This window comes from Aotus nancymaae, unplaced genomic scaffold, assembly GCF_030222135.1.
Source record: "Aotus nancymaae isolate 86718 unplaced genomic scaffold, 86718_ANA_hifiasm-v0.15.2.pri h1tg000010l, whole genome shotgun sequence".
Lineage (NCBI taxonomy): Eukaryota > Metazoa > Chordata > Mammalia > Primates > Aotidae > Aotus > Aotus nancymaae.
In genome coordinates this window covers 32,846,834-32,871,703 of record NW_026988421.1, presented here as the reverse complement: position 1 = coordinate 32,871,703, position 24,870 = coordinate 32,846,834, and the positions used below count along the sequence as shown (strand labels likewise).

General features: G+C 46.0%; 1 protein-coding gene and 1 long non-coding RNA gene across 2 annotated transcripts in view; one reads left to right on the top strand and one right to left on the bottom strand.

Moving 5' to 3' along the window:
• Positions 1 to 981: 981 nt before the first annotated feature.
• AVPI1 (arginine vasopressin induced 1) lies at positions 982 to 10,575 on the bottom strand. Its single transcript, XM_012439521.2, has 3 exons — positions 10,111 to 10,575; positions 3,037 to 3,333; positions 982 to 1,584 (listed from the first exon to the last, which is right to left on the bottom strand). Exons 2-3 carry the CDS (start codon positions 3,321 to 3,323, stop codon positions 1,428 to 1,430), a joined length of 444 nt encoding a protein of 147 aa, XP_012294944.2. The 5' UTR covers positions 3,324 to 3,333; positions 10,111 to 10,575; the 3' UTR covers positions 982 to 1,427.
• Positions 9,955 to 24,870, top strand: part of LOC135273991 (uncharacterized) — a 27,596-nt gene continuing 12,680 nt past the window's right edge. The window contains exon 1 of the long non-coding RNA XR_010341763.1: positions 9,955 to 10,157. This is a non-coding gene — a long non-coding RNA (uncharacterized LOC135273991). The remainder of the gene's footprint in view (positions 10,158 to 24,870) is intronic.

Below are 24,870 nucleotides of genomic sequence, written 5' to 3'. Positions count from 1 at the left end.
CTGGTCAACATGGTGAAACCCCATGTCTACTAAAAATACAAAACATTAGCTGGGCATGGTGGCGCATTCCTGTAATCCCAGCTACTCAGGAGGCTGAGGCAGGAGAATTGCCTGAACCCAGGAGGTGGAGGTTGCAGTGAGCCGAGATCGCGCCATTGCACTCCAGCCTGGGTAACAAGAGCGAAACTCCGTCTCAAAAAAAAAAAAAAAAATTAGCCAGGTGTGGTGGTTCGCATCTGTAATCCCAGCTACTCCGAAGGCTGAGGCAGGAGAATTGCTTGAACCCAGGAGGCGGAGGTTGCAGTAAGCCGAGATTGCGCCACTGCACTCCAGCCTGGATGAGAAAGCGAGACCCTGTCTCAAAAAAAAAAAAAAAAAAAAAAAAGAGGACCTACCTACACAGGTAGTAGTGGCTCCTCCTCTCGGCCACCAGAGTACATGCCTTGTGTATATCACTGACCCACTTTGAACCCTGAATAATCAAGCATAGACAGTGGGTGGAGAGGGAGAAGAAAGCTAATGAGCACAGAGTATGCTTCTTTTGAGGTGGAGCTAGAACTGCGGGAAATACCCCTCCCTTCAAGGGTTTCCAGGCCATGGGAAGCCTAAGATAATGCAGGCAGCTTCAGAACAATTGGTCCACCTTGGGATTATCAGCCCATAAGGATGAAGATGCCAAATGAGGAGCTGGCACCACTAGCTTGGCTGCAGATTAAGCCAGCCCAAGGCCCCAGCCCACTGTGCAGGGCTGGCCATGACAGCCTTCCCCTTTCTCCTCTCTTGTGGATCAGGACTGCTGTGGAGACTCCTATCTCTATTCTGGATCCAACAGGCTCTGGAAAAGGAGGCTGTGGTCCAGGGGCCCAAGGGCATATGGGTGAAAAAGGAGAGGAGGCCAGCCCTGATTTTTCCTTCCTGGGGATACTCTTGCCCCTCCCACTCTGTTTTGGGTCCTCCCCTTCTGTGACAGACTCACACAGCTCTTGATACAAATGTTTTTATTTGACACTTAAACCATGGTTTCCCTGTGCTACCCTGATAGTGTGCGGGTGTGAAACAGGCTGCTGGAACCATGGTTTACAGTAGTAGCAGGTAGATTAGCAGCGTGAATGGTGAAATGCTGCATCAAGTGTCTGTCGCTTGGCTCCCAGGGAAATACCATGCAGCCCAGGAATAGTGTCAGATTGAGAAGGGCTGAGGCAGGAACAGTCACTGTTTCTCCTCATTTTGGTGAGGAATGGGTCCCACATAATAGAGGGCCCAGCAGAAGCATCCAGTTCTGTTCTGAACGGAGCAGGCCAGTGGCAGCGGCCTCTTCCTTTCATTTACCCCTTTGGGCTTCTTGCCTAAAGTCTCTGTTCCTTCTTCACCTCCCAAGGCCCTGTGGCAAAAGGGAAGACACTGCCATTCCTGGCTCTTTCCCTGGATCAGTGTCTGATCTGGTGGAGGTAGCTTGTGGGGCCTGGCTTCCTCCAGTTCCGGCGGATCCTGGCACTTGTCCTCCTAGAGTGCAGATACTGCTCGCTGGAGGCTGTCTCCGTGGCACTCTGTGGGTCAGCCAGTGGAGAGGGCGGCTCTGGGATTCTGCAGAGAACAAGTGTAAGATTAGCCAACATCAATAGGGAGAATGGAATGGGGACTTGAAGAGACTGTCATGGTGGACCATAAAACATATTATTTACAGCAAAATGAGGCCAGGGCTCTGGGCTTGTCTTTCCGCCTCTAAGAACTATCTGGCTAGACAAAGTTTGCAGGTTTCTCTGCAGTAGAAAGCATTAGACCGGATCAGGGTGTGCAGAACTTGACATTTCTTCATCCTCATCCTGTACTCATGGCAGATGTCTTAGTCATGCTATTAAACTGGTTTTAAACAGTGACTGCTAATCAATTGGAGTTAAATACAAGCAGTGACACTGACTTGGCATCTCAGGGCCTGATGCCCTTGAGGCCTATTCAGATCTGATGTTCTGATTGTGGGCCCCAGAGATGGCAGCAGACAAAGGAAGCCCAGAGCATCACCCATAGCAGACAAAGGAAGCCCAGAGCATCACCCATAGTGACTGGGTGAGGCCAAGTGGTTCAGCTCCATCCCTTTGGGTTCACTGTTCCTGGGCTGGCAGTGGCCTAGGCAAAGTGGCCCAGAAGGGAGACTGGGGAGAGACTGCTAGATAAAAGTTTTTCAACCATTTTCAACCCATAATGCCTCAACTACATTCCTAGGCTACATTCTCTGTAATCCCCCAGCCAAGATTTTCATTAGTTTTTTTTTTTTTTTCCCTAAGAGATGGGGGTCTCACTTTGTCACCCAGGCTGGAGTACAGTGACAGGATCATAGCTTACTGCTGCCTCAAACTCCTGGCCTCAAGTGATCCTCCTACCTCAGCCCCTGGAGTAGCTGGGACTGCAGGTGCATGCCACGGTGCCTGGCTAATATTCTTGGTTTTTTTTAGAATTGGGCTCTTGCTCTGTTGCCTAGGCTGGTAAGCTGAGAATCACGGCGAAATGAGGTGGTGCTACTAGGACCCAGACATCTCTTGACATGGGAGTTCACAGGGTCATATATGACTCCAAAACTAACAGCAATGTTTTTTTTTTTTGGAGATGGAGTCTTGCTCTTTCACCCAGATTGGAGTGCAGTGGCGCAATCTCAGCTCACTGCAACCTTTGCCTCTTGGGTACAAGCGATTCTCCTGCCTCAGCCTCCCCAGTAGCTGGGATTACAGGCATGCATCACCACGCCTGAGTAATTTTTGTATTTTTAGTAGAGACGGGGTTTCACCATGTTGGTCAGGCTGGTCTCAAACTCCTGACCTAGTGACCCACCTGCCTCTGCCTCCCAAGTGCTGGGATTACAAGCATGAGCCACTGCGCCTGGCCAACAGCAGTCTTTTAAGTGCCAACCAAGTGGTGACACTGTAGACCTTATAACCACCCCAATGGTAGGCAGGCACTTTACAGTGAGGCCAGGTAACTAGCTTCAGGCCACACAGCCACACGGCGTGCTCTTCCCTCAGCCATCCAGCTCTAGGAACCTACCTGAGCCGGCTGCAGTGGTGTAGCGAGTGGCCGAGGGGTTTCTGCCTTGGGGGCCTCTTCCTGCGCAGCCTCTTCAGGGCCTCCGCCACACGGTGGTCTCCTGCACATTCCCAGATGATCTGTGCCCGTTCCTCAGCCAACTGGTCCCCGCTGCGTTGAAACAGGCCTTGGATCTGCAGCAACTCGGCGTCCTGGAAGATGTTGGCTGAGGCCTGCTTGCGGCCCCGGGCCTCAGTTGGGGCTTGCCAAGGTGGTGGCTCACTGACCACCGAGGCCGGGGTCCCCATTGTGGATGCTCTGAGGATGCAAAGCATTGAGACATCAGCAACTCGGCTGGCCCTTCCCAGACCTGGGGGTCCTGGCTAATACTAGGGCTCCTGGTGTTTCCATTCTCCAGGAGCTAAACTGGAGGAGGTCTCTTGCCTTAAAATCACTTAGGTGCTTATGTGTCAGACACCTATATTATCTCATTTAAGATTCACAGCAACCTGTGAGGTAAGAATTATTGTTTATCCTCATTTTACAGATGAAGAATGGTTCAATGACTTGCCAGTGTCACAAAGCCATGTGCACGTGCAGAGCCAGGAGTGGAACCCAGGTCTGTCTAGCTGTAAGTTCCATGCTGACACCAGGATGCCCAGTAGCAGCTCAACTGTGTTGAGTACTTACACCAGGCGCCTGTAAGAGCTTCATTCACACAGTATCAATGAGATGTAACAAGCACAACAGCCCTGGGAGGTGGGTATTTTTTTTCTCTGAGACAGAATCTCACTCTGTCACCCAGGCTGGAGTGCAGTGGTGTGATCTTGGCTCACTGCAACCTCTGTCTCCTGGGTTCCAGAAGTCTCCTGCCTCAGCCTCCTGTGTAGCTGGGATTACAGGCTTGTACCACCATGCCCAACTAATTTTTGTATTTTTAGTAGAGATGAGGTTTTACCATATTGGCCAGGCTGGCCTTGAACTCCTGACCTCAGGTGATCCACCCATCTCAGCCTCCCAAAGTGCTGGGATTACAGATGTGAGCCACCGTGCCCGGCCAAGGTGGGTATTTTTATCCTCCTCATTTCACAGATGAGGAATCTGAGGAAAGGTTAAATCATCCATAGTTATGCAACTAGGATGAGAACCCAGACCTCTCTGATGAACTCCAGCCCAGGTGCTGTAGCACACAGGTAAGAGAGGAGTTGTGGAGCTGGGCTACCCAGGTTGGAATCCCACCTCTATCCCCCTCCACTACTTACTGGCTGGGCATCCTCCCTGCCTCAGCTGCCTCGTGTGTTAAATTATCACCTGGTACTCGTACCTACTTTGTAGGATTAATTTGAAGATTGAAGGAAGATATAAAGCATATAGAATAGTGGTCAGTGTTGAGACGTCATCCCACCTCCTATTTTCAAGACCTTGGGGATGAACCAAATCCATATAATTTAGCAAACACAGTATGAAATGAGCCAATCATATCTAATGACTGTCCAAAGGACCTAATGAGAGAGAAGGAGGCAGTAAGAGGAGGCGACAAGTGTTAGAATATACTGTCAAGGGCAGAGGCTGAAATTGATAAGAAAGTTCAATAGAAGTTAGGCTCTCGTGTCAATGTCTCCCATTATATCCAGGAAGTGAAAATTAAATGATCTCCCTGATTCTAGATATAGTTCATTTTGAGTTATAAAGGCCTAAGAAGCTTACCCACTTTATCCTTGTCTCCAGCACAGCCTGGAAACAAGGGAAGACTGGCATTACACAGAACGGGGTTTGAATCCCAACTCTGACACCTTCAGAAAGTTACCCAACCTCCTCTCTGAGCCTGTTTTCTTAACTGTAAAATGGGGATAAGATTACCCACTTCTTAGGGTTATAGTAAGGATTAAATGAGACTAGTATATCAGTCACCCAATAAGAGCTATAGCTGGCCCTCAGCATCTGTGGGTTCCACATCCAGGGATTCAGCCAACCTTAAATAAATAAAAAACTTAATAATACAATGATACAACAATTAAAAAATACAGTTTAACTACAGAGCATTCACATTGTATTAGGTATTATAAGTACTCTAGAGATGATTTAAAGTACACAGGAGGATGTGTACAGTCTATACATAAACATGGCATTTTATGTAAGTGACTCAAGCATCCAAGGAGGATCCTGCAACCACCCTCCATGGATACTGAGGAATTTGTAAATGCAAATCCTCCTCTTTTGGCCTCTGTGACCTTTGCACCTGGGTCAGGGGTACGGGTGAACCCTCCTTTCCTCCAAGCTGTGTGGCCACAGCCAGCTGAAGACAGGCCTGTGGTCCCACCCTCCTCTCCCAGCCCCAGGCCTGTTGGGGAGAGAAGGAGCAGGTCCTGCTGCTTCCCCAGGGCCTGGCTGCCTGAGTCAGACCTCATTCCACAGCCAGCTACAGAGACAGCTGTCAACAGCAACCAGCTTACAAAGGGGGAAAAGGAACATTAAAATATGTTTAAATTAAAATATTTACATGCTCAACCTAAGAGGCAAACAGTACAAAAGCTTATAAATAAAAGCTCTTCCAATTTCCTATCAACTTTCTTGCAGAAGTAACCCTTCCCCTAACCTGCCTTTTGTTCTCTGTAAGAGTTTGAGTTGTCTCCGTCCCACTCATACTCCCAAAATATGACTCCCTCCCTTGCCCTGGCCTTCCCTGCTCCTCACCTCAAAAGTCACCCTCATTATTCCAGTCATTTCCACGCACACCCTGTCCCAGTTTCTAGGCCTTCTATCATAAAAACCCCACCCTGTTTTCAAAAGATTTAACAACTAAAAGCTGCAGGTCCGGCATGGTGGCTCATGTCTGTAATCCCAGCACTTTGGGAGGCCAAGGCAGGCGGATCACAAGGTCTGAGTCCGAGACCAGCCTGACCGACATGGTGAAACCCTGTCTCTACTAATACAAAAATTAGCCGGGTGTGGTGCTGTGTGCCTGTAATCCTAGCTACTCGGGAGGCTGAAGCAGGAGAATCACTTGAACCTGGGAGGCAGAGGTTGTGGTGAGCCGAGATCGTGCCATTGCACTCCAGCCTGGATGACAGAGCAAGACTCCATCTCAAAAAAAAAAAATAAATAAATAAATAAAGCTGCAGAAGACTTCCAGATGAGTTAACATATGAAAATTGTACTTTTTGTCTGGAAAATGGGAATTTTAAAATCTGCCCCTCCTTAGGTGCTATTATGAAAATCCAGTTAAAACCTAATCTATGTGGTAATTAAGCCCCCAGAGCTGGATGACAAACACACTGTGACCAGAAGACAAAAGTCACCAAGTCACACTTTCAGGCTAATAAAGATAAATAAAAGCTAACTCTGGGATGTTTACTCTATATCAGGCAATATGGATAATATCCTTTTTTTTTTGGATGATATCCTTTAATCCTCAAAATAATTCTAGGAGTTAGGCACTGTTACTCCATTTCATAGGGGAGTAAAGGGAAGCTGAGATGCAAATATTGAGTACCAGTGGCTCAGCTGAGACCAGAGGTGGTTTAAATGACTGCAGCCCACACTTTTTATTTTTTTGAGAGCAAGTTTCATTCTTGTTGCCCAAGCTGGAGTGCAGTGGTGCAATCTCAGCTCACTGCAACCTTCGCCTCCTGGGTTTAAGCAAGTGTCCTACCTCAGCCTCCCAAGTAGCTGGGATTATAGACATCCTTCACTACGCCCAGCTAATTTTTTGTATTTTTAGTAGAGATGGGGTTTTACCATGTTGGCCAGGCTGGTCTTGAACTCCTGACCTCAGGTGATCCAGTCGCCTCAGCCTCCCAGAGTGGTGGGATTACAGATGTGAGCCACTATGCCCAGCCAGCCCACGCTTTTAAACCTCCGAGCTGACTTCACAGCCAGGCAGCTTCAAGAACACTTCACGTTTCTGTGAAAAGTACTTTCTTATTCCCACCTAATTCTTGAAGGGGAAGTTCTGCCAATGGAAAGGGAAGGACAATGAATTATCGCACCTGGGGAGGTAGGAGTGGAGCTGTGGAATTTCTTTTAGTCTATTCACTAGGGTCAGGGCTCTTTCCTGGGTGACAGCTAGCCCAGCCTTGAAGCCGTAGCACTCTAAAGAGGAAGAGCCAAGCTTCCACAGAAGAAATCTAGAACGGCAACCCAGCCCAGTGCACAGAGCCCTGGCTTACGAGTCAGAGGAGTGGGTTCAAGCCCTGCTTCTGCCACTCACTGGCTGAAAGGCCTCAGGCAATTCACATCCTCTCTGTGGATCAGTTTCCCTGTCACTGCTGTAAGAACAGGTTGATGCTGATGGTTTCTGAGGGCCTGCGCCAGTGCTGGGAGCCAACAATTTCACACACAGGTAAGTCTGTACAGAAGGAGGAATGGAGCTGCTTGTCTTCCAAAGCCTAGGGGCAACATGTGTGGACAGGTCTGGCTAACTGGGTGCTAGGACACTCCCCAGCCAGTAGCTCCCTTTCTCCTCCCTGCTCTGCTGTTTTGCTGCAGTGGGCAGAACTCACTGCTCTAAAGCTCCCTAGTGACCTCAGTTGGCTATGACCACGCCCGGGGAAGACTCCTAGGCTGGTCTGGGGTGGTAGGAGAAAGGGTGATATCTGGCCTCACCTCCCCAGGGAAAGAAGGGCAACACGGATCAAGTAGCAGCGGCTGCCTCGGGAGGAAATGGCTTGGAGCCTGACTTCCCAGCAACTTCTGCCAGGATGGCAATGGCTTGATTCCACAGTTTAAGCAAGCTGCGTTACAAACATACCAAGAAACGCTTGGGGAGAGTCTGAGCCTCCAGCCTCAACCATACCCTCCATGAACCTTGGGGAGGACTTAGCACATCCAGATTTTGGGCCCTTCACTTTTTTTTTTTTTTTTGAGGCAGAGTCTCTATCACCCAGGCTGGAGTGCAGTGGCGCAATCTCGGCTCACTGCAACCTCCGCCTCCAAGGTTCAAGCAATTCTCTTGCTTCAGCCTCCCAAGTAGCTGGGATTACAGGTGCCTGCCACCATGCCTAATTTTTGTATTTTTGGTAGAGACGAGGTTTTGAGGTTTCACCATGTTGGGCAGGCTGGTCGAACTCCTGACCTCGAGTAATCCACCCACCTCATCCTCCCAGAGTGCTGGAATTACAAGCATGAGCCACCGTGTCCGTCAGAGACCCCTCACTCTTGGCTCTGCCTCTTATTCTGGGACTCGGACAGCAGAGTGAGGCTGGGAATAAAAATAGGCAGATTGCAGGTAGGATTAGATTGGTAGGCTTTAGGAACACCGACTAACTGGTGAATCAGAACACTTATTATCAAAAGAAACTTTTATTATCAAAAAAAACTTTTCTTGTCTGATTCAATGTGTTCAACAGTTATTTTTCCTCAAATTTCCTGGACAAGACCTTAACATTGTTCAAGTATATTGTTTATATTTGAACAATGATTCTTTTGAAAACTAGAAAATGAAACCATGGGGCTATTAAAAGATTACAAATGGATCTTTTATTTCTGAGCTGACATAAAAGAAGATAAGCATGGGTATGTGTAAAAACGAGTAAAGACCAACTGCAAAATACTTCAATTTGACACAAACTAGGTTGGAAATGAACCCCAAAGGAAATGCCAAACATTGAAAATGACAAAGTTCAACTTGTTTTGAAACAGGCAATAAGTGAAGAACTGTGGAACCCTAACAAAGAAATATATTTAAAAAGTGACTCACCATGCAATGAATTTGCAATATATAAATATGGTGCGCTTTTTGTAATACACGAGGTTCAGTACAGGCAGCTATTCTAAGTGAGTATCTCACCCAGGGAGGCACAGAAACCACAAGGCAGAACGTATTTGATTGAGTTGGCAACTCCTGGGTCCTCACACAGCTGGAGGCCCCCTTCCAATAACCAAGGTGACAGCAATAATCTCTGTAATTAGGGACCTAGGGCCTCGTAGAAAAATTACTGGAGCCTCTGGCCCAAAGCCCAAATCAATACTTGGGGCCCTGGCCTGCTACCCTACACAAACATGCCACTGGACAGCAGCCAAAATCTGTGGCTCCTCAAATGGGAAGCCCAGTTCAAATGGCTGTGTGGGCTTCCCCACCAGCAAGGCCTAGCCTCAGGCAGGTATGCCTAGAGAACTGAATATACATTGGACTTCAAATCTGTGCCCCAGGAGGTGGAGAAGGGAATTGGGCCCTTTCCCCAGACCAATTCTCATATATGACCTGGAAATAAACTGCTACTAAATCTAGGGATAACCCTTTTCAAGAGTTCTAGAACCCTGAATTCTGGCTGTGCTGCTAACTGACCTTGGATAAGTCTTAGTTTCCCCTGCTACAAGTTGCTCATCATCAAAATGGTGTGAATAAGGCCAGGCCTGGTGGCTCATGCCTGTAATCTCAGTACTTTGGGAGGCTGAGGTAGGAGGATCGCTTGAGCTCAGGAGTTTGAGACCAGCCTAGTCAATATAGCGTGACTGTCCCTACAAAATTTTAAACAAGCTTTTTAAAATAAATGGTGAAAATGAATAACCCTTGATGGGAAAAGGGAGATTGTGAGGGCATTCCTACTAGTACCTGGTATACCACAGACATTCTATGTATGCTGATTGAATACATGATGAAGGGAAAGGCTGTTTGACTACCAGGGGCTATAGAATCATTGTCATTTTCATCATCACTGCCATCAGCAAACCTGTGTAGTTTTAAATCATAGCTTTATGATTGAAATCATAGAGGCAGCTTGTTCGGTGTCAAGCACAGAACAGAGCACGTTCAGATGGGTGCTTTCTTTCTTCCTCACATGAGGTGGCACTATTGTTACACCCATTTTACAGATGAGAAAGCTACACCCAAAGTCACACAGCTGGCAGGTGATGGAAGCTGGGACATGAAAAAGGCAGTTTGACCCCAGCACCCGGGCTCTCAACCACTGTTATTTTTGTTCCTGCCAGATGGCTGAGGAGGTCTTCTGGGGAAGGTCGGGCCCAGAAGCCTTTCGGAGGCTATCTGCTTCTGTGGATTGTGGAAGACGCAGGGATCCAAGGTCAGGCCTCCCAAGCCAGCCTCTGTGCCCTGTGCACTCCTCCGCCTCGCGGAGAATTGGAGCAGGTACTCACCACGCTGAAGGGAAGCTCCGACAGACCTCAAATGGGGATGAGACAAGGTAAGATGCGCTCACTCCAGCCCCTTCCACAGCCTTCCGAAAGGGCGGGCGCAGCTCTGGGCTTCCTGCTGCGAGGGTGCCCACAAGGGCCAGGTGGTGCTCACGGGCAGCACAAGAGCGTGGGAGACGGTATGCTGGCCGAGGTCCTAAGGCGACATCTCCAGCACGAGGAGGCCCCGGGGTTCAGACGTGGCCGCTTCTCAGAACGACGGGGCCCTAAGTGGATCTGGCGGTCGCGTCCCAGTGGCACCCCGGCTCCCACCGCAGCGTCGAGCCGGGCCGCCGACCTACGGACCCTGTTGCTCGAGGGGGGCCGCACGCGGCCGCAAGCTAGTCCGAGCCACTTGGGTCACAGCAGCGGCTCCCGGGAGAAAGCGCTCCCCAGCCCCGGAACCGCCAATCCTCGGCCGGAGCCGGGCGTGAGCTCCCAGGCGAGCCTTCCAAACCCAAGGCGGAGCTCCGTGCGCCAATCAGCGGCGGGAGACGGGAGGGGGCGTGTCCATCCCCGCCCCCGCCCCCTCTGGCCTGGAAAGCCGAGTGCGAGGCTTCCTCGAACCTAATCAGCTGCGGAGCGGCGGCGGGGGGGCGTGTCTCCCCGGCTCTGCCCACCGCCCTAGCAGTCCTCGCGCGGCGCCCGAGGCGCCCCTTTCATTGACGTCAGTCCCCGTGGCCAGCGCGGTTTTGCTGGCGCGGGAGCCGGGCGGGGCTGCATTCCTGCCCCAGGGTGCGGCGGCCGCTGGCCCTGCAGGGTACACGTGACGGATGCCCCTTCTCCTGGGCCAGAGGCCAGCGATGGCGCGGCGCCGACTGCCTTGCAGCGCGTGGCCCTCTCAGATCCTCAGACTCTGCCGCTCAACTCCCCTCCCAGCCCACTTGCGTTTGGCTCTGGCTTTAAGGGAGAGAAGGGGGCAGTCGGTGATGCAGTCAGACCTTGGACTTCAAAGCCAGAATGTCGTGGGTTCAAATCTTGAGTCATTTGTGCGACTTTGGGCCTGTTACCTAAACGAGACAGTATTTCAAAGTTTGTATTCATTCGGAAATGTTCATTAGTGACCTATGCTGTCCGAGTTCCTTGATAGGCAGTAAACAGGAGAGACAGAAAGACCTATAGCCCTTATCCTGGGGCGTCTACAGCCTAGTAAGGGAGGCAGACAGTAAACAACCTAAAAAAGTATGTGATTAATTAAAACTATGTGATTACAGTTGTGATCAATGTTATGGCTAAAAGAGAACAAATATGGAGGAACCTAAGCTTCCTCTGGGAGGTTCAGGAGGCATGAAGAAGCAACATTTAAGCTGAGATATAAAGAAGGAGTTGAAATTGGTCAAATGAAGAGGAGTGGGTATGGGGAGCGTGTTTTAAGGAAAGAGAGAAAGACACTTGCTTGGGCCAGGAGGTAGCTTGGCTCTGGAGGAATTCAGTGAGATCTGGAGTAAGGCTAGCAAGAGAGAGCGCGGTGGGAAGCAGAAGGCAGAGGCAGGCAGAAAAGGTTGCATGTGATCCTCAGAGGAGTTTAACCAGGGAATGGCATTATATGTACTGTGTTTATGTAATGGGCATTTTATAGTACTTACCACGCACGTGCCAGTAGTGCCAGTCAGCACTTTGCAAATACTAGCTCATTTCATCCTCATGACAAGTTTGTGTTTTTAGAGGGTTACTCTGGCTACAGCTTGGAACTTGGATTGGAGGGGGCAGGGGTGGATACAGGGTGTCCAGTGCGCCTCATAAATTGCTTGTCTTGTCTTTGGAAGATGAGGTGTTTGTGCACTTGTTCAGCGATGCTCAGGAAAGGCTCCTGGGTCTCCCTGACTTCCTTTTTACTTCATAGCTGACTTCTTACCCATTTAAGCTTGATTCTTCATCTGTAAAAGTTCTGGGTGGGAAGGAGAAGAGCCAGCACATGGGTATTTGTGGATTCCTTGTTGCAGGGTGAAGGGGTTAAGAGCTATTCTTCCTCATGTCGTTATCTCCAGTTCCTCTCTCTGTCCTTCTGCACAAAACAGCATTAGTAAGTGTTGTGCTATGGCTAAAAGGTTTTTTTTTTTTTTTTTTTGAGACGGAGTCTCGCTCTTGTTACCCAGGCTGGAGTGCAATGGCGCGATCTCGGCTCACCGCAACCTCCGCCTCCTGGGTTCAGGCAATTCTCCTGCCTCAGCCTCCTGAGTAGCTGGGATTACAGGCACGCGCCACCGTGCCCAGCTAATTTTTTTGTATTAATAGAGACGGGGTTTCACAATGTTGACCAGGATGGTCTCGACCTCTCGACCTCGTGATCCACCCGCCTCGGCCTCCCAAAGTGCTGGGATTACAGGCTTGAGCCACCGCGCCCGGCTTTTTTTTTTTTTTTTAATCTCACTTTGTCACCCAAGCTGGAGTGCAGTAGGACAATCTCAGCTCACTGCAACCTCCGCCTCCCAGGTTCAAGCAATTCTTCTGCCTCAGCCTCCTGAGTAGCTGGGATTACAGGCTCCACACCCAGCTAATTTTTGTATTATTAGTAGAGACAGGGTTTCACCATGTTGGCTAGGCTGATCTTGACCTCCTGACCTCAGATAATCTACCCACCCTGGCCTCCCAAAGTGCTGGGATTACAGGCGTGAGCCATTGTGCCCAGCCGCTAAAAGTGTTTTAACAGTAGCTTCTCTTCACTTTTCCTAAAGCCATGGGGAACTGTTGAAAATAACAAAGAAATCAGCAGTGTTCATCTGGGGTATTGGTACAGGAACTTTCAGCCAACTACTTGGCTAAGGAGGGCACTGTGCAGGCTCCTAAACCAAAGGCTGAGCTTCTGAGCCAGTGACTCTCACTGGCCCATTCTAAGCAGTAGGGAAGCCAGACCCTTGGCATATAGGTGCTGGGGGAACCTAGGAATTCTGATGCCATGAGCTTAGATGAGCATCCCAAGGTAGGAACTGGAAACTTGTGGTTTCTGGGTCAGATGTGACTAAGGCTGGGTGGAGAATATCTGGTGTCTCCAAACATTTTTGCAGGCATGTGATCATGTGCTTTCCACACAATGGAACCATTTCTATTGTTACAGCTTTGTGATTCAATACTTCTGGCGAGAAGTTGGGGCACTCCACAGTCATGTGGGCCATGTAAGCCTCACCAAGAATGGAGTCATCCGAGACCCACAGAATGGTGCTGGAGACAGTAATCATCCCAGACAGGGCTCTATGTAGAGAAGGTCAACTCTGGGGAGTAGGAATCTCATGAAATTCAGGCCCAAACTTGATTTTACCCAGGGCCCAGATTAAAGTGAATTGAGTAAGGAACTCCCTTCAGGCATAAAATTTAAGAGGGCACCAAAAACTCAGGAAATCCAAGATAAATAATATCTTAACACAATATTTTTAAAAACCAAAATTAATGCAAAAAACCCATGATGAACAGAATGTCAACATTTAAAATATAGGCAGGCTATTGCTTATGACCTTGCATTATTTTGCAATAGGAACACTCATTACCAATCAGCCCAGGGTTCCCAGGCAGACTGCCACTGCATGTCCTGACAAGTGACTTCATGAGAGTTGACAATAACATGTGAACAGATTGAATAACATAGAACTTTATATGTAGTCATTTTTTTAATTGTAATTCTTATATCCACTTTTTCTATTTGGTTTAAAATATGGAAGGTAAGTGCATATAGGGCATATATTTTTTCTTTTGTCTTGGGCTCCAATATGGTTCAACTCAGTACTTATTTTCATTCTCAAAGGAAGTATATATAATCTAGGAAGGGGGCTCTAGATATTTAACCTCAAGCAAATGACTTAATCTCTCTGCCTATTTTCTTTTTTTAATTAAAAAAAAATTTTTTTTTTTTCAGAGACGGGGTTTCACTATGTTGGCCAGGATGGTCTTGATCTCTTGACCTCGTGATTTGCCTGCCTCAGCCTCCCAAAGTGCTGGGATTACAGGTGTGAGCCACTGGCTTTTTTTCTTTTTCTTTTTCTTTTTTTTTTGAGACTGAGTTTTGCTCTTGTTGTCCAGGCTGGAGTGCAATGGTGTGATCTCTGCTCATTGCAACCTCCACCTCCTGGGTTCAAGTGATTCTCCTGCAGCGGCCTCCTGAGTAGCTGGGATTACAGGCATGTGCCACCACAGCCAGCTAATTTTGTATTTTCAGTAGAGATGGAATTTTTCCATGTTGGTCAGGCTGATCTCAAACTCCCGACCTCAGGTGATCTGCCCGCCTCGGCCTCCCAAAGTGCTGGGATTACAGGTGCGAGCCACTGCACCTGGCCTACTGTCTCTCTGTTTTCTTGTCTTTAAAATGAGAAGAATCACACCACTTTTCAGTGTTGCTGTGAGGACAAGGTGAGGTACTGTAGGCTGAGTTCTTTTTTTTTTTTTTTTTTTTTTTTTTTTTTGAAACGGAGTTTCGCTCTTGATACCCAGGCTGGAGCGCAATGGCGCGATCTCGGCTCACTGCAATCTCCGCCTCCTGGGTTCAGGCAATTCTCCTGCCTCAGCCTCCTGAGTAGCTGGGATTACAGGCACGCGCCACCGTGCCCAGCTAATTTTTTGTATTAGTAGAGACGGGGTTTCACCATGTTGACCAGGATGGTCTCGATCTCTTGACCTCGTGATCCACCCGCCTCGGCCTCCCAAAGTGCTGGGATTACAGGCTTGAGCCACCGCGCCCGGCGGCTGAGTTCTTAATATACACCTTGCTATAGACACTAAACCAGCATTGGACTCCTTCTCTTTTCTAGCCTGCAGGAATGATTCAATCAGCTGGACAGTTATGGTCCCCTGATGGGGTTGACACTTACTCCCATGGGTTTCTTATTGCTATTTGTCCTGTTCTGGGCAAAGGAGAGAGAACTTTTACACTCAGCTGACATGCAGCAGTGCAACTTTTGAATTAACTCTGATTTTCTTGATAAATAATCATGGACATTCTCAACTTTTTAAGAAAGCCCCTTCTACTTATGACATTACACAAGGCAACTAGACTATAACCCTCTTCTATCAATTAACAATCTGGACAGGACAAAAATAGCAAAGTCCTGATAGAAAAATGGTACATTATAGAAGCACTAAAAAAGTACACCATTCATGTAGATTAGAATTAAAGGTCAGTATTATTGGCCTGCTGTAACAAAATACCATAGACTGGGTGACTTAAACACATTTGGGAAGTCCAAGCTTAAGATGCCAGCCAATTCAGTTTCTGGTGAGGGCTTTCTTCCTGGCTTGCAGATGGCCACCTTCTCACTGTGTCCTCTTATGCTGAAAGAGAGAGAGAGCTTATGTGAGTGAGCTCTGGGGTCTCTTCTCTTCCACAGGGACATTAATCCTTATCTTTTTTTTTTTTTAAAAGAGTCTTGCTCTGTTGCCAGGCTGGAGTGTAGTGATGAGATCTCAGCTCACTGCAACCTCTGCCTCCTGGGTTCAAGTGATTCTCCTGCCTTAGCCTCCCAAGTGCTGGGATTACAGGCACGCGCCATCATGCCCGGCTAATTTTGTATTTTTAGTAGAGACAGGGTTTCACCATGTAGGCCAGGCTGGTCTCGAGCTCCTTTCCTCAAGTGATCCACCCACCTCGGCCTCCCAAGGTGCTGTGCCCGGCCAAGGACACTAATCCTATTGAACTGGGGCTTCACCTTTATGACCTCATTTAATCTTAATGACTTCCTTGTTCCCAGTACAGCCACATTGGAGGTAGGGCTTCAACATGTGAATTTTGAGGGGACACAATTCAGTCCATAGCTAGTATGAACTCATGGTTTTAAGTATATAGATAAATAGATAGAAAAATAAATATAGCTGGGTGCAGTGGCTTGCGTCTATACTCCTAGCCACTCAGGAGGCTGAGGGAGGATTGCTTGAGCCCAGGAGTTTGCGGCTGCAGTGAGCTATGGTTATGCCACTGCACTGCAGCCTGGGTGGCAGAGCAAAACCCTGTCTCTAAAAGTAAATAAATAAATATAGCTATAAATGTGTGTGTGTGTATATATATATATTTGCATACATGTATGCATATGTATGTATATGAACAATCACATTCACACATACATGCACTCCTCAGCTCTGTTGGTGAAGAAGGGCCAGAAACAATGATAGTCTAGTGGGACTAACCACACTTAGCACCCAGATATTGACTTCTCAACAACCATTCTCCACAAAAAGGGACTATGGATCCTTGGAGAGTTGGTAGATTCTAGAACTGAACTTGAGAAAATTCAAGATGAGCCTGGAACATCTTGTGCCAGAAAGTAAGGAGGTTCTCATAGAATAATGGAGACATGTTAAAGGACCAGGAGTCAGGTTAAAACGGCTCCCACTAGCCAAAGGCGGGCAATTAGGCATCAAAATAAAATATAACAATAAATTATAATGTGATAAAATAAGAATACTTAAGTCCAGAGTAGTATCAATCAGTAAATAAGCAGGGGAAAGAAGAAAGAAAGCCCTTGCAGTAGAATGCTCACTAATAAATGTAGAAGGAATGACATAGTTAGAAAATCATCAGTGGCTACTAGAATTAGTGAGTGAAAGTTTATTGATGAACAGGATATTTATATAGGCTAAAAAAATCTCTTCAAAAATTATTTATTAATTCTAAAGAAAAAAGTAGTGACTACAGTGGAAGGACCTAGCAGACACCAAGTTAATCAAAGATCAAAGTTAACATCACCAGTGTTGGGACAAATGATCATAATGTGCCTCCTGATATGGTGCACTGGGAAAGACACAGCACCACTTCTGTGATATTTCTGTTAAAAAAATACATAATCAGTATGGATCAAATCAGAAGGAAACATCAGAAAAATCCAACCTGAAAGGTGTTCTACCAAAAAACTGGCCAGGCACAATGGCTCATGCCTGCAATTCTAGCACATTGGAAGGCTGAGGCAGGAGGATTGCTTGAGGTCAGGGGTTTAAGACCAGCCTGGGCAACAGGGCCAGACCCTGTCTCTAAAAAATAAATTAATAAATACAAGAGGGGCCGGGCGCGGTGGCTCAAGCCTGTAATCCCAGCACTTTGGGAGGCCGAGGCGGGTGGATCACGAGGTCAAGAGATCGAGACCATCCTGGTCGACATGGTGAAACCCCGTCTCTACTAATACAAAAAATTAGCTGGGCACGGTGGCGCGTGCCTGTAATCCCAGCTACTCAGGAGGCTGAGGCAGGAGAATTGCCTGAACCCAGGAGGTGGAGGTTGCGGTGAGCCGAGACCGCGCCATTGCACTCCAGCCTGGGTATCAAGAGCGAAACTCCGTCTCAAAAAAAAAAAAAAATAAATAAATAAATAAATAAATACAAGAGAACTGGCCTGTATTCCTCAAAAATGTCAAGGTCAAGAAAAAGAAGCCAGGCATGGTGGTGGGCGCCTGTAGTCCCAGCTACTTGGGAGGCTGAAGCAGAGAATTGTTGAACCTGGGAGGTAGAGGTTGCAGTGAGCTGAGATCGCACCACTGCATTCCAGCCTGGGCGACAGACCGAGACTCTGTCACAAAAAAAAAAAAAAAAAAAAAGAAAAACAAAGGAAGATTGAGGACTAGTTCCAGCTTGAAGAGAACTAAAAAGACATGAAAAGTAAATGTAATGTATAATCCTAGATTGGGCTGGGCAAAAAGAAATAGCAATAAAAGACATTATTTAACAATTGTTGAAATTTGAGTATGGAATGTGAGTTAGGTAGTAGTATATTAATGTGAAATCTTCTGATTTTGATTATCATGCTAAAGTTCTGCAAGGGAAGGCTCTCGTTCTTAGGAAATACACATTGAAGTATTTAGAGTTAAAGGACATGATGTTTCCAATTCAATCTCAAGTGGTTCAGAATGAAAGATAACTTGCTCTGAAAGAGAGAGAATATCAGAATAACAGTCACATGGAAATTTCTTGAATCATTCTTACAACACTTTTGTAAATTTGAAATTATATTGGCCGGGTGTGGTGGCTCACACCTGTAATCCCAGCACTTTGGGAGGCCAAGGTGTTTGGATCACCTAAGGTCAGGAGTTTGAGACCAGGCTGGCCAACATGGCGAAACCCTGTCTCTACTAGTAATACAAAAATTAGCCAGGCGTGGTGGAGCACACCTGTAATCCCAGCTCTTGGGAGGCTGAGGCAAGAGAATCACTTGAATCTAGGAGGCAGAGGTTGCAGTGAGCCAGGATCACACCATTGCATTCCAGCCAGGGCGATAAGAGTGAAATTTGGTCTCAAAAATAAATAAATAAATAAATAAAATCAAAATTAAAAGTAACCAATAATACACCAGTTCGTCAAATGAGTGTGTACTAAGAAGTAGCAAATCAGGATCAAGCAGTATGACAAGCAGAGTAAACAATTATTGAGCAGCATCTACCGATTACATATAAATTTAATATGAATGCACACTTTAACAATAGCAATTCCTCCAATCCATGGGCTTGGGATAGCTTTCCACTTATTTATGTCTCTTCTATTTATTTATTTATTTATTTAGAGACAGAGTCTCGCTCTGTTGCCCAGGCTGGAGGACAGTGCCATGATCTCAGCTCACTGCAAACTCTACCTCCCAGGTTCAAGTGATTCTTGTGCCTCATCCTCCCAGGTAGCTGGGATTATGGTGTGCACCACCACACCAGGCTAATTTTTGTATTTTTAGTAGAGACAGGATTTTGCCATATTTTCCCAGGTTGGTCTTGAACTCCTGAGCTTAAGCGATCCACTTGCCTTGGCCTCCCAAAGCACTGGGATTACAGGCATGAGCACCCAGCACACTCAGCTGGTATTATTTTTTTTAACTTCTTTTTGAATAGTACATTATTATTGTATAGAAATGCAACTGATTTTTATAGATTGATTGAGTATCCTGCAGATTTACTGTATTTGTTCATTAGTTTTGGTAGTCTTTAGGATATTCTGTATATAGGATTGTGTCATCTGTAAATAGAGAGAATTTTACTTCTATCTTTCCAATTTATTTTTCTGCCTAATTGCTCTATCCAGGACATCTGTGTTGCACAGAAGCCACAGGAGTGGGCATCCTTGTCTTATTCCTGATCTTAGAGGAAAAGCTGTCAGCTTTTTACTGTTGAGTATCATGTTAGCTGTGGGTCTGCCATATATGGCTTTTATTACATTCAGGTATGTTAGTTTGTGTCATAAAATGATGTTGAATTTTGTCCAATACTTTCTCTACTGAGATAATTATAAAACTTTTAGTCTTCATTCTGCCAATGTTTAGTCAGACTGAAAAGCTTCTGTATAGCAAAGGAAACAATCAACAAAATGAAAAGGTGTTACAAGGGGCCGGGCGCGGTGGCTCACCCTGTAATCCCAGCACTTTGGGAGGCCGAGGCGGGTGGATCATGAGGTCAAGAGATCGAGACCATCCTGGTCAACATGGTGAAACCCCGTCTCTACTAAAAATACAAAAAATTAGCTGGGCATGGTGGCACATGCCTGTAATCCCAGCTACTCAGGAGGCTGAGGCAGGAGAATTGCCTGAACCCGGGAGGCAGAGGTTGTGGTGAGCCGAGATCGCACCATTGCACTCCAGCCTGGGTAACAAGAGCGAAACTCCGTCTCAAAAAAAAAAAAAAAAAAAAGGTGTTACAGAATGGGAGAAAATATTTGCAAATCATATGTCTGATAGGAAGTTAATACTGCTGGGTGCTGTGGCTCATATCTGTAGTCCCAACACTTTGGGATGCTGAGGTGGGCAGATCACAAGGTCAGGAGCTTCAGACCAGCCTGGCCAATATGGTGAAACTCCATCTCTACTAAAAATAGAAAAATTAGCCGGGCATGGTGGCATGTGCCTGTAGTCCCAGCTACTTGGGAAGCTGAGGCAGAAGAATCACTTGAACCCGGGAGGGGGAGGTTGCAGTGAGCCAAGATCACATCACTGCATTCCAGTCTGGGTGAGAGAGTGAGACTCTGTCTAAAAAAAAAAGAAAAAAAAAGTTAATATCCAGAATATATAGAGAATTCCAAAAACTCAATAACAAAAAATCCCCAAATAATCCAGTGAAAAACTGGGCAAAGGACCTCAATAGACATTTTCCCAAAGACATACAAATGGCCAACAAGTATACGAAAAAAGTATTCAGCATCCCTAATTATCAGGGAAATGCATATCAAAACCACAATGAGATACTACCTCACACCTGTTTCGTTGGTTATCCTCAAAAAGACAAAAGATAACAAGGGTGACAAGGATGTGGAGACAAGAGAACCTTTGTATACCATTGGTGTGACTGTAAATTGCTATAGCCATTATTGGAAAAAGTATGAAGTTTCCTCACAAAAATTAAAAATAGAACTACCATATGATTCAGCAATTCTATTTCTGGGTATATAATGAAAAGAAATAAACTTGGTATCCCTCTTCTTTCTTTTTTCAAAACCTGCATATGGCATTTGATAAAATTGTATCTTGAAGAGGTATCTGCACGCCCATGTTTATTACAGCATTATTTACAATAGCTAAGATGTGGAAACAACCTAAGTATCAGTAAATGAATGGGTAAAGAAATTGTAGTATGGGTATATATATGATTATATAGACACATACACATTGTCGTATATATGTGATAATATGTCATGTATAATATATATTACAATTTCCTTACATGTATGTAAAAACATATATATAAATACAAATAAATATGTATTTTCAATGTTTTTTTTTTGAGACAGAGTCTCTGTTGCCCAGGCTGGAGTGCAGTGGTGTGATCTTGGCTCACTGCAACCTCCGCCTCCCCGGTTCAAGTAATTCTTCTGCCTCAGCCTCCCAAGTAGCTGAGACTACAGGCATACACCATCATGCCTGGCTAATTTTTGTATTGCTAGTATAGATGGGGTTTTACCATATTGGCCAGGCTGGTCTTGAACTCCTGACCTTGTGATCCTCCCGCCTCAGCCTCCCAAAGTGCTGGGATTTCAGGCGTGAGCCACCGCCCCCAGCCTATATTTACAATTTAAGGCTGAATAATGTTCCATCGTGTTCCATATGTTCCATATGGATGGAACACGATGGAACATTATTCAGCCTTAAAAAACAATAGAAGGGAATTGTGCCATTTGCTTCAGCATGGGTAAACTTGGAGGACATTATGTTAAATAAGGTAAGCCAGTCACAGAAAGGCAAATATTACATGATACCACTTATATGTGGAATCCAAAATAGTTGAACTTAAAGAAACAGAGAGTAGAAGAATGGTGTTGTCAGCACCTAGGGAGTGGTGGTAGGGGAAGGCGTTGGTCAAAAGTACAGGCTTTCAGTTATAGATGAATAAGTTCTAGAGATCTAATGTACAGTGTGGCAACTATACTTAATAGTATATGCTTAGGCCGGGCGTGGTGGCTCACATCTGTAATCCAAGCACTTTGGAGGCCAAGGCGGGCGGATCACCTGAGGTCGGGAGTTCAAGATCAGCCTGACCAACATGGTGAAACCCCGTCTTAAAAAAAAAAAAAAATAGTATATGCTTGAAATTTGCTAGAGGAATAGATCCTAAATGTTCGCATCACCCATACACACAAAAAGGTAACTATGTCAGGTGACAAGTATGCCAATTGGCTTGATTGTGGGAATCATTACACAGGTATACTTACCTGTGCAATGAAACACCATGTTGTAACCTTAAATATGTACAATGTTCTATTTTTTTTTCTTTTTTTGAGATGGAGTTTCGCTCTTGTCGCCTAGGCTGGAGTGCAATGGCGTGATCTCAGCTCACTGCAACCTCTGCCTCGCGGGTTCAAGCAATTCTCCTGCCTCAGTCTCCCAAGTCTGAGAATACAGGCGCCTGCCACCATGCCCAGCTAATTTTTTGTATTTTTAATAGAGACGGGTTTCACCATATTGGTTCTATTTGTCAATCATACCTCAGTAAAGCTGGGCGAAATAAATAAATAAATAAATAAAATGTAAATTGCCACCTAGTAGACAGAGCACGTAAATCATCAGGATGCTTTTGACTACAAGTAACAGAAAGCCCAACATTATCACTCAAGGTTCTGGCAGGAAACATTTTCCAACTCATTTCTCTCCCTCCCTTCTCTTGTGGGTGTGTTTTATTGGCCAAACCCAGTTGAAAGCCAAAGAAGAAGAGAAGACCCCGATGTAATTGAAACAGGTCAGCCCCCAGGGTAAGAGCAGAGTGGAAAATGTAGAAAAGTAGATCCGGAGGAGGTAAACAGAAGATAAGGCACCAACTAAACTGGATTACACAAGAAGAAGTTTATTTTCTTACATATCATGAAATCCAGAGGCAGGAGGCTTTCTAGAATGGCTGATTCAGCAGGGCAATGGTGTCATTCATTTTTCTGCTCTGCTTACTCAGCACACGGGCAGTATCTCTCCTCATGGACCCAAGAGGGTTGCAGCAGTTCTTTGAGCAAAATTCAACCAGGACTGTATTTATTCTCATGCATTCGTTTCTTTAAAAAAGCAACTACTAAAAATAAAATAAAATAATACCTAGAAATTAACCAAAGAAGTGAAAGATTTCTACAATGAAAACTATGAAAAATTGATGCAAGAAATGGAAGAGGACACAGAAAACTGGAAAGTTATTCGATGTTCATGGATTGAAATAATCGTTATTGTTCAGATGTCCATACTACTTAAAGCAATCTACAGATTTAATGCAATCCATATCAGTCAAAATACCAATGACATTCTTCATGGCATTAGAAAACAACCTAAAATTTATATAGAACCACAAAAGAACCAGAATAGCTGGATCATAAAGCCTCACATAAAGCCTCCAAGAGTGGCTTGTACTGCACACTGACCTTAGTGCAGAGCCTTTGCTTGCTCTGGTCCCAATTCATAACTGGTAGCCATGGAGGGGACTCTCTAAATGTGTTGAAGTAGTACACTCAAATGTGATATGTTACTTCCAAAATCGGAAAAGATCTTCCAAGCGTTGTGCCTCTTTTGTTAAGGTAGATGGTGTGAAGTGAAGGTATCTGTCACTGTAGGCCTGTTTTCAGATGGTTTAAGACATTGAATGTACCAGAAACTTCATTCACATGGGCAGCCCCTGAATTTTTATGGGGTTTATCTCCTACCCTCCAGATCATGTAAGTTTTACTAAGGTGTCTAACGTATGTGTTATTTTCAGCTTATCAGACCAGCTCAGCATAATATTGTCAATGTAACAGACCATCGTGATGTTTTGTGGAATGTTAAATCGTCAAGATCTGCTAGTACTGTTTTCTGTTCATGTTGTTGTTGTTGTTTTGTTTTGTTTGTTGAGACAAGGTCTGGCTCTGTCATCCAGACTGCAGTTCAGTGGCACAATCTCAGCTCACTGTAACCTCTGCCTCATCGGCTCAAGCTGTCCTCCCGCCTCAGCCTCCCAAGTAGCTGGGACTACAGCTGTATGTCACCACGCCCAGCTAATTTTTGTATTTTTTTGTAGAGATGGGGTTTTCCCATGTTGCCCAGACTGGTCTTATAATCCTGAGCTAAAGCGATCTGCCGACTTCAGTCTCCCAAAGTGCTGAGATTACAGACGTGAGCCACTGTGTCTGGCCTGCTAGGACTGTGTATGACAGACAGCAGGAGAATTGACAGCATCCTCTAGATGTCACTCAGCCCCTTTCTCTCACCTCCCAGGTTCTTGTGCAATGGGCCCATAAACAAAATGGCCATGGTGGCATAGACGGAGGCTGCCCATAGATTCAATTATGCGAACTTCACTTTTCCAAAGCTGACCTAGATAACATCACTGTTGAATGCATAATCTGCCAACAGCAGAGACCCACACAAAGCCCTTCAATATGGCACCACTCACAGAGGGGACCAGCCAGCCGCCTGTGGCAAGTTCATTACACTGCACAGAGGGACCGAGATTTGTCTCAGTAGACACATATTCTGAATATGGATTTGCCTTCCTTGCCCATGATGCTTCTGCCAGGAACAGCACTCATGGACTCACAGAATGCCTTATTTACCATCATGGGCTCCCCATAACAGTACTTCTGGTCAGATAACTCATTTCACAGAAATGGGTTTGTGCCCATGCAATTAAGTAGTTTTACCACCTACTCCATCACCTGAAAATAGTTGGGCTAGTTGAAAGGTGGAATGGCTTACTGAAGACTCAGTTACAAGACACAGAAAAGCTGGATTCTGTCTTACAACATGCAGTCTATGCTTTGAATCATTATTTGATGCTATCTCTTCCATAGCTAGAACTCATGAATCCAGGAATCAAAGGTAGAAGTGGGAGTGGATACACTTCCACTTACCACTATCCCCAGTAACCCACTAACAGAACTTTTTTTTTTTTTTTTGAGACAGTCTCATTCTGTTGCCTAGGCTAGAGTTCAGTAGCACTATCTCAGCTCACTGCAACCTCTGCCTCCCAGGTTCAAGTGATTCTCATGCCTCAGCCTCCTGAGTAACTGGAATTACAGGTGCACATCACCATACCCGGCTTATTTTTGTATTTTTAGTAGAGATGGAGTTTCACCATGTTGACCAGGCTGGTCTCGAGCTCTTGACCTCAGGTAATCTGCTGGCCTCAGCCTCCCAAAGTGCTGGGATTACAGGCGTGAGCCACCGTGCCCAGCCTAGAATTTTTTATTCAGGAGGCAGAGGTTGCAGTGAGCCAAGATCTCGCCACTGCACTCTACCCTGGTGACAGAGCAAACAGCCTTGACCCTTGCAGATTTGGAAGTCTCATTCTATAAGGTGGGAGATGTGGGGAAGAGGTTTCAACCAAGTGGCATAACAAAGTT

Coding starts and splice junctions, on each gene's coding strand:
- AVPI1 (XM_012439521.2), bottom strand. CDS start 3,323: ATGGGGACCCCGGCCTCGGTGGTCAGTGAGCCACCACCTTGGCAAGCC. Junction 1,585..3,036: donor CACCACTGCAGCCGGCTCAG/GTAGGTTCCTAG, acceptor TGTTCTCTGCAG/AATCCCAGAGCCGCCCTCTC.